Source organism: Sprattus sprattus, assembly GCF_963457725.1.
Source record: "Sprattus sprattus genome assembly, chromosome: 5".
Lineage (NCBI taxonomy): Eukaryota > Metazoa > Chordata > Actinopteri > Clupeiformes > Clupeidae > Sprattus > Sprattus sprattus.
The window spans coordinates 15,760,479-15,770,238 of record NC_137924.1 but is presented as its reverse complement, the minus strand read 5'-3'; the positions used below and the strand labels follow the sequence as shown (position 1 = coordinate 15,770,238).

Sequence of the window (9,760 nt, the reverse complement as noted above, 5' to 3'; positions counted from 1 at the left end):
TTTGTGTCATACCGTTACATTGTAATGAAGGGGATGAATGACTTAACTTTTCTATCGAACTTTCTATGAATTGAACACGACGGAACCGACAGTGCGGCTGTTCAAAAATGGTGACAACCACTCAGTCAGACCACCCACATCTTCGACGGGATGGGGGGTTTCGCCAGCAAAGGAAGAAGGAAGAGCGTAACTTTTCGGGAGACGGGTGGACCGTCGCCATTGCGACCGGAGACTGGCCCCATTATCTTAAGTAGACGGTACACCGAGGAGGCACCATGCGAACCAGTTTGCAACCGGACTCCTACTCCAGAAGGCGATTATTGGATTATTAATTTCTTAAAAGAACAAGATGACTTTTCATTCGTTGTCGAGTTCGAGGTTCCATACCCACTGGATTGAGGTGAGATTTTTCCCTTGGAGAGGTGGAGAGTCTGCCATGGACAAAGGGGAAAGTTTTCCCAAAGCTTACGCACTGTGATTGAACTGGGTGAGCGGGGTAACAGTTGCCGTTAAGTTTCGGATGCTGCGGTTGTTGGTTTGATAAATGTATCATATTAAGTTAGCCGCTTTCTTTCGAATATATTTTCCCCTAGTAGGCCTATGTTTTTCATGTTATAACATAAACTAGATTTTGACAAACTATATGGTAAGAGAGAGTAAGTTATGATGCCTTCCTTAATCGCTAGCTTCCAAGCTAGTTTACTAGCTAGCCAACTAACTGCAAGTTATATTTATAACACCGTTACATGATCGTTTACGAGAGTTTGCTTTAACACAAGCCGAACCGTTACATTTATGGGTCTGATTTGTCTGTTTTCCGCTGATTTGTATTTCTTTGGAGTAACATTACCCTACCGTGAATGTTTCAAGTCCCTCCTTCTATGACTGTTTATCATGTGCTGTTGATTACAGGCTTTAATGTGGGAAATCAAGCAAACCTAAGTGGGGCTAAGCTAAGGTGACCAGACGTCCCCGGTTTCCGGGGACAGTCCCCGTTTTTGGTGGCCTGTCCCCGGCTGGAGCTGTCCCCGGAAATGTCCCCGGTTTTCACAGATAGACCCGGGATAGAAATTAAAAATTAAAAAAGAAAACAATGACCAAAACGTTTAGTTGCGTAGCCTACATACCACAGGCTCAAGCAAGCCAGCCAGCAGCCAGGGCAGCAAGCTCTCGCTCGGAGCTCAAAGATCTAGAATGACCGTCTTTTTAGTATTTTGATTGGTGGAATATGCAGCGCGGTAGAATCTTTGCCATCTTTGTCAGCCAGCTAGCTCTGACAATACGAGTACAACAAGATAGGATAGCATTGGGATAGGTTAGTGTCATTGTTTATCATCTATGTCATATATTATTTAACTCATGATCTACATATTTAACCCATGATCTACAATAATCATATTATTTAACCTATGATCTACAATTTGCAACAATGTGTGTGTTAAGCAGCAGCTATCTGTTGGTCAGATGTCAGTCACATCTGTAGACTTGCTAACTAACTTTGTTAACTTTTTAACATTAGCAGTGATACTAGCTACAGTACTATGATATTACAGTTTCACTCATCTGGGTTACTAGAGGTAGTTGGCAACTTGACATTAAATGAAACCACTTGAAAGCTGAGGAGTGCGGACTTACATTAATCACAAACCGTATGAGGTATGCTATCTCTGTCTGGGTGGCTCCGGGAACGTTGGTTTAAAAGCCGCGCAACCACTCTTCCCTGCCATCAATTTTGTTGTAGGCTTTAGATACAGCCTGGTTGAACACGAACGTTTTCATTTTATATTGTATCAACATACGTTTTCAAATAGCCCTGGGCCAGGCTGTCAGATGTCTATTTTATCACTATAACATTATACTCAAAATCGGAAGAATATTTTTTTCTTTGTCAAGTTTAGTCAAACTGCTGATGTTATGGCAGTGGGTTGCGTTCAAGATGAGGAAGCAAAAACAGTCTCATCAGTTCAATTTTAAGCAGGAGGTTAACAAATTTGCTAAAATATGAGTCATGTGCTTAGGCTACATAGATTTTCATGTAGCCTAGAATAAGGGTAGGACTACATTACCTAAAAACTAAAACAAAAAACGTATGTTCTTGTGGTGGTCTCTTAAAAGACACTAATGAAATGTGTTTTTCCCCACATTAACTTCACATATTCTGCATTAACAAAGATGTCAACTGGAAGTGTGCCACAGAACTTGTTATTATTTAGATTATTTATATCTCCCCCCTTCACCTTGACATTGCTTGGATTTTTTTTACTGAAATTATATTTTGAATCTTTTTGTTTGTTTGTTTCTTAAATCACTTTTGGTATAGTAATACCTAAAAAAAAACAATTCCAAAGATCATGGAGTGTATGGGCCTAATCTGTATTTTCATTGTTCCAGCTGATTACACAGAATATAGGAATACACTGCATTTAGTTTCCTCAATGGCCTTAACATGTTCTATGCTGGAAAAACATACACCTGACACCCATATGTGCAGACCAGTCACTTATCAGCCAAGCACAGAGGTTAGGCCTACTGCAAGGAAGCTTGAGTCAACGAGGTTCTTATCACAAAAAATTGGTTCTAATTATCTGACAAAAGGTTGTTACCTTTACTACTCTTCATTTCAGCCACTTTGTGATTAGTTTTAAGATAAATACTCGTTGTTTGACACTTCCCCTTGCAATTTACAAGAACAAGGGTAAGATAAACTGCTTTATGAAAAAGGGCCCAGCCAGTGTCCCCGTTTTTCCGTTTACAAAGACAAAAACTTTACATGTTTTGGAGGTGTTAACGTATCTGAACTGAAATTGTCCCCGGATTTTGTCTCAGAAATCTGGTCACCTTAGGCTAAGCAGACATGTTGCTTCTAGTCTTAATGAAAGGAAAGTGAAGTTTTGCGTACAGGGGAGAATTGCGGTGTTATGTTTTTGATGCAACGTGTTTGTGACTTGCTAAGGATACACACTGAATCGAGACATCATTTTGTCTGATTAGCTGCCACAACCCTAGAGCCATAATGTTGTGTACAGTCTTTTCAGACAAATAAATAGTAATATCATGACTGACTTGTAGGCTTCATGTTTGTAAAACTGTGGCATGGAGGACTGCCAAGAAGATATTAGGTTTCAGTTCATTCTTGTCCCAAAAACTTCTGTTGACGTCAGTGACACCCCACTACCAGGGCAAGAACATGACATTCCTTTGCGAATGGCAGTGAATTGGAGCTATTAACCTTAGGGCGTCCTAACACTCTGTCTGGCACAACCATCAATCTTAAAGTCATAAACAGCACAAGGCACTGTATGGTTATTCATGGTGGCGTTATATGAATATGACCGTCCCACTGGAGAGCTTGTAATTTGATAGATAACATCAGTCAGTTCATATCACTGGCCATTAAGGCCACTGCCCCACACTGTCTCTTCAGCACATCTGGGTTCATGCTGGGCATTGTAGCAGAGCCTTAATTCTGTGTTTCTCCTCTTTTTCAGCAGTCCTCTATCATGTGTCCCCTGCTGTATTCCTCTGCCATCCACACACAATGAACAGAAGCTGGAATGGGACCTTGGCAGCTCCGGGTATCGGGAATGTCACAGGCGGGGACGGCGGGTCCGTTGCCGTGGAATCCGTCTCCATAGTGATCATCGCGCTCCTCATCTGCCTGGGCAACCTGGTGATTGTGGTAACGCTGTACAAGAAGCCCTACCTTCTGACTCCCAGCAACAAGTTTGTGTTCAGCCTGACGCTGTCCAACCTGCTGCTGTCGGTGCTGGTGCTGCCGTTCGTGGCGGCCAGCTCGGTGCGGCGGGACTGGATGTTCGGCGTGGTGTGGTGTAACTTCACCGCCCTGCTCTACCTCCTCATCAGCTCGGCCAGCATGCTCACGCTAGGGGCCATCGCCATAGACAGGTGAGGAGCGGATGAAAGGAGACAGAATCGCATGTGAGAGAGGATGGGGAATGTCAGTGAGGATGGGGGAGGGGGGCTAGCTGTCTCTACGATCTACTGCACGCAATCTGGGGTTCCTATAAAAGCAGCCCAGACTCATGGATTCATCCATTGTTTTTTTGGCATGAACTCATTCATCTGCTATGGGTTTCGTCTGACCAATAGGAATCTCATTAAGTTCACCTCTACAATGTCTAGAGGTAAAATGATTTTGGCAACCTCAAGTATATAAACATGTAAACCTAGGTCATAAGTGGCATATACTTACTTATAGACGTTCTTTGTGGGTTGGAGGCAAAGTGTTAAGTGCCTTTTTTACTGTAGTGTTGGTGTTGTAATTTTAATCCCAACATAATATCTTTTGGAGAGTTATCTTTCTTTCAATTCGTTAGACAGGCTAGTTTTGCCTTTTTATAAATCATTTTATCTGCTATGTACATGACAAAAATGACGCTCAGTATGAATTAGCCTTTTCATTCATTATTATTTTTTTCCTTCACGCACATCACTCGGGTGCAACAGAGGGAATACATTCTTTTCAGCCACTTCTTTTTTACTGTCCTGCATACTATGGTGAAAGACGTTATTGTACCATCATGTTTTTGTGGTCATGTGCCCCACACTCATGGGTAGCACAAGACTTTCTGACTAACCGTTGAAAACAAAAACCCAAACTTTTTTTTTTCTCTTTCCTCTGTGATTGGCCCCTAGGTACTACGCCGTGCTATACCCAATGGTCTACCCCATGAAGATCACCGGAAACCGCGCCGTCTTGGCCATCGCTTACATCTGGCTGCACTCGTTGGCTGGCTGCCTCCCTCCTCTGTTCGGCTGGTCGGCGTTCGAGTTCGGCAGCGCCAAGCGCGCCTGCACCGTGGCGTGGCACCACGAGCCAAGCTACGCCGTGTTCTGGGTTGTGTGGTGCTGCCTGCCCCCTCTGGCCGCCATGCTGACCTGCTACGGTGTCATCTTCCGAGTGGCGCGCCTCAAAGCCCGAAAGGTGCACTGCGGCACTGTTGTGGTGTCCTCCGCCGCCCAGGAGGACAATGGAGGAGGCGGGCATACGGGGGCGCAGAAGGGCAGCCGTAAGAACTCCAGCACCTCCACCTCCTCCAGCAGCAGCAGACGCAGCCTGGTGTACTCGGGGAGCCAGTGCAAAGCCTTCGTTACCATCCTGGTGGTGGTGGGCACCTTTCTGTTAACCTGGGGGCCGTACGTGGTGGCGGTCGGCACAGAGGCGCTCCGGGGCAAAGGGAGCGTGCCGCCGGGCGTTCAGACGCTCGTCACGTGGTTGTCGTTCGCCAGTGCCGTGTGCCACCCGCTCATCTACGGACTGTGGAACAAGACGGTACGCAAAGAGCTCCTGGGCATGTGCTTCGGAGACCGGTACTACCGCGAGTCGTTTGTCACGCGGCACAGGACGTCGCGGCTCTTCAGCATCTCCAACCGCATCACGGGTGAGCATCCAGCGAGGGTTGGGATCTTCAAGGCTTTCGTTTGGGTGTGGGTGTTCTGCCTTTTGGGCTAATTACAACAGTTACCTTTGACTTCATTCATTAAGCTATTGCTTATACCCAAAGCAACTTACAGTTCAACAAATCTACATTTTCATCAGAACAACATGATATTAATTGAAATATTAGACATGTCTGTGTTGGTCATAGGAAATGGCAAACTTATAGGCAGATCTACTCCATGGAAGCCTTATACCAGTATTACATAATGGATATCATAGGAATGTACTGATTCAATGACTATAAGTCAAATACTTTGAAAGTATCTATCAGTGGATACTAAATAAATGTCTGGTTTTGTTCAGATATTGGTGCATAACTGTGTACTGTCCTCACACGGAGAGCAGTATTTAGCGACGGTGTTCCCAACAAGCCCTCAGAAGTGAGGCACAGTACCCAGTGAATGTTCAGCATTAATCTGAGACCACGTGACCTGGTCCTAATATGTGGTATATTTAGGCCACATCAGATTTACAGTCGTTTAGCAACAGCTAATTGCCAAACGGCAAGAAGCTTTGGCTGCATCTTATCACTGCGTGTTCTCCCCGGGTACTGGCCTCATGATGCTGATTTTCGCTGGCGCCATGCTTGATCAGATTTCTCGTCTGTATCCAGCTGAGAACGGGAGATATACACTACAGTGCAACACAGCTTTATTGTGTTTGTATGTATGTAGTTGGGAAGGAGGACCGAGTACAGTTGAGGAAACTGTACTGGTACTTCAGGCCTTTGTTTGTGAACACTGCATGTGAAGTGAATTGTATAGTGAGCATGTAAAAAGTGCACATTAAAGCCAGTTTGAGGTTGAAACATTTCATTGGGAGAATAAAATATAAATACCTTAAAATACCAGTAAAAAGGAGTGATGGTAACTGTGTGTGTGTGTGTGTGTTTATCTTTTGTGGTGATAAATGTGAAAGGTTATCTCAGGAATGTTGTGAAGGTGTGCGTGCAGATGTGTGTGTAATGTTTGTGTATTTATTCAGATCTGGGGATGTCCCCTCACCTGACGGCCATGTTGGTGGGAGGAGCCCATTCTCTAGGGCCTGGCAGCAGCACTGGAGACACGGGCTTCAGCTTCACACAAGACTCAGGTGAGTGTACACACACACCCACACACACTGACCCCCCCCCCCCCCCCCCCTCCCCTACCAAAATGCACACTAAAACACACACAGTTAATTAATTCACGCACACATATAGTTTAAATGTGTGTATACACATGCAAGGCATATGCATGCAAGGACATACTTCCATCAAAACAAACACATTTAGATGTTTATACACTCACAGTCAAAAGCATTGTAAAATGACAGAGAGGCTGTCATTTTAAACACTCTCACTCACTTTAGTGAATGTTCATAGCCCAGCAATGTTTTTGTGACATGTAGCCCAAATCCATGGTAGATAGAACTGTTGTTTCAGCATACACACACAGCACCTCATGTCCTCATTCAGCGTATGTGCACACACACACACACACACACACACACACAATCCACCTTGCACACAGTCTACCCTTCACACACATGCACACAAACACACACTTCTATTACATATACTTCCTCTTTAATTTCCTGTTCTGTGAGACAAAGACCTGTCACGTCTCCTCTCATCTCCTCCGAACAATCCATTTCCTGTTTGACGTTACATCCACAGTAACTCACTGGAAGAGCACACACGGCCCTACACTTCAAAACATGCCTGTGCTTCAGTACAGCCAACACGCGAAGGCATCTAGAGACTTTGTCTTCATGTCTTGGACGGGGTACAGAAACTCTGGTCCATATCTCAGCCAGACAGTTAGGCTGTCATTTGGCTGTGCGCCGCACCCATTACTGCTGTTACATAATGGCCAGACGGAGTTGTGGAGGTGGTAGTGCTGCTGCTCAGTAGGGGGGTATGGAGTTGGGGGGCGGGGGGGAGGGGGGGTCGTGGGCGGTGTGATGCGCTAAGACTGACTCACTGTTTTTTGCTGAGGAACACTGACTTTGCCAGTCTGTCCGTAGAGACAGTCATGCGTTTCTGAATGCCCATAATTTTGGCCATCTGTCTGTCTGGGTGTATCTTTCTTTCTTCTCTCTCTCTCTCTCTCTCTCTCTCTGTTAGTCCATCCATTTGTCCTTACTTCTGACTGTCTGTTCATCTAACTGTCTGTCCATCTGTCTGCATCTTCTATATTATGCTTTTCTCATCCTTTTTTCTTTTCACTCTCTCTCTCTCTCTCTCTCTCTCTCTCTCACAATGCCACTTGTTCTGATCCTCAGGTACAGACGTCATGCTGCTGGATAACTTCTCCACTGACTGCTCCTTCTCCAGCCACCACAACAGCGCCATGGGCAACCGCAGGCGGAGCTCAGTCACGTTCGAGGACCAAGTGGACCAGCATTCCAAAGGTATCAGATCAGTCAGAGAACTCACAGGGGGGGCAGGTCTAGAGATGAAATCAGCAGCGGAAAGAAAAAAGACAAAACAAAACAACTTTGTTGGCTTGTCTAGACATCGCACTTAGGTGGCGGACAATGAGCAAGGAGGATCAATAGAAAGTGTGTTTTTTTTCCCCCCGGTTTAAGACGTGCAGACATTTAGTCATTTTACCCACATTGGTGAAGTGTGTTGTCTGCATATCTCTACCACCTGTTTGAACCAAGCATGTGTTTGACCTAGTGGAAAAACAGGTGTTAAAGGGACGGTGCACCCAAACAAATCTTTGCCTTTGTCTTTGCAAAGTCATCCTGATACCACTAGAATCCAGAGTTAGATGTTTTTGTATGCACCACAAAGCTGAGTATTTCTTATTCTACATTAAACTTATTTTACATTAAACTTATTTTCCGTTTTATATATATAAGGGAATGATGGACAGTTTTGTCTGGTCACAGACATTCTGCTAAGTACGTTTTGCCAAACAAATAATAGTCATCGTTGACAGTTGGCCTTGGGTTTAGAATTTAGTTTCTCATTGGGGTGGACTTTGCCTTTATAGGCTTATTTGCACTACTCCAACAAATACCAGCAAACACCAGAACATGTAAACAGCCATTCGTTGTGTGAAGGGTTGTTCAGCCAGTTAGTGTTTGTTGTGTAGAGCTTTGGCCTAGTCTGGAGGAACCTCAAGAATTTAAGAACTTAAGAACCAAACATAATGCAATTCACACCATGTGACATTCATGAATCAGTGTTTTTGTTTGCTTTTTGCCACTGTGTGTCAGTTTCGCTGTGTTAAGGTATTCCACATTATGTCCGAGCCTCGCCAACACCATGTTCCCTTTCCCCTCAGCAGACTCCTCCCCCCCTACTGCCGCTGTGCTGGTCAAAGCTGAGCTCCACAACTCCCTGGACACCTTCGCTTCCTGCCTGGCCAAGGCCATCGAGTGCGACGCCAGGCTGCAGATTTTCGGGGAAGGGACGCCCTCCCTGCCTCCACTGCCGGGGGTGTTGTTCACGAGCCGCAATGTCCAGCGGGGGCCCCGCTACCTGGACGGACAGAGATTGAGGATGGAGAGCATCGATGAAGGAATAGTGAAAGACGACCAGCGAGAGAACGAGGACGAGGAAGACGGCGACTGAGCTTTATTTTTTTCCCCTGGTGACTTTAAAAGAGATCAAGAGAAGAAAAGAGTGACGTTATTCTCCTGATTCTGCCATGTTCCTGTGGTTTCAATTCCAGAGAGCCAACAGAGGTCATGAAGGGACACAATCAGAGCATCATGTATCACTGGTACTGAAGACTGGCAGCCTTACTTACTATGTAAATCAGTCTTACATTTCTCCTATCAGTAACATAGGAAGCCTTAACCACTGTATCTTAAGTTTCCACTATAAGGAATGTTTTGTGTGTGTATGTGTGTGTGTGTTTGTTCTTGTGGACGTTGTACACATTCATTTACGATATTACTGCGAGTATAATCTGTTGTGTGTAGGTAGTAAGCGCAAGTATTTACACTCCCCCAAAAAAAGAATGCTACCTCAAAGCTAAACTCTCTCAGAGTGTTGGAATATCTTGCCAGGCCAAGGCTCTGAATCACCCGTCCACGACCACATGAACTCTGAATGTTATGGTACAGGAACGTGGGACCAGCTGTTTGCCATTCCGCCCCTTCTCCGCCATCGTTGCGTGTTTGAACAAGTCCTCGCACGGCACGCTAGGAACAATCGCACCCAAACGACAAACGACGAGCAACTGATGGCGCCGCTGAAGCCCTTCCACTGAAGAGGATGTGGCAACCGGTTCGAATTCTTCTGTGTTTATCATATTGTCTGTTTACCTTGTGCGGTAAGCGCGTGTATCACAGTTTGAC

General features: G+C 45.2%; 1 protein-coding gene across 1 annotated transcript in view; it reads left to right on the top strand.

Annotated features, from left to right (window-relative positions):
- Positions 1–280: 280 nt before the first annotated feature.
- The window catches only part of gpr161b (G protein-coupled receptor 161b), a 9,662-nt gene continuing 182 nt past the window's right edge, over positions 281–9,760 (top strand). The window contains exons 1-6 of the mRNA XM_080839553.1: positions 281–400; positions 3,489–3,906; positions 4,657–5,402; positions 6,446–6,553; positions 7,727–7,855; positions 8,740–9,760. The exon at positions 8,740–9,760 is cut by the window's right edge and continues 182 nt beyond it. Of these exons, the coding sequence (XP_080695679.1) occupies positions 3,539–3,906; positions 4,657–5,402; positions 6,446–6,553; positions 7,727–7,855; positions 8,740–9,029 (1,641 nt within the window). The 5' untranslated portion in view covers positions 281–400; positions 3,489–3,538 and the 3' untranslated portion in view covers positions 9,030–9,760. The remainder of the gene's footprint in view (positions 401–3,488; positions 3,907–4,656; positions 5,403–6,445; positions 6,554–7,726; positions 7,856–8,739) is intronic.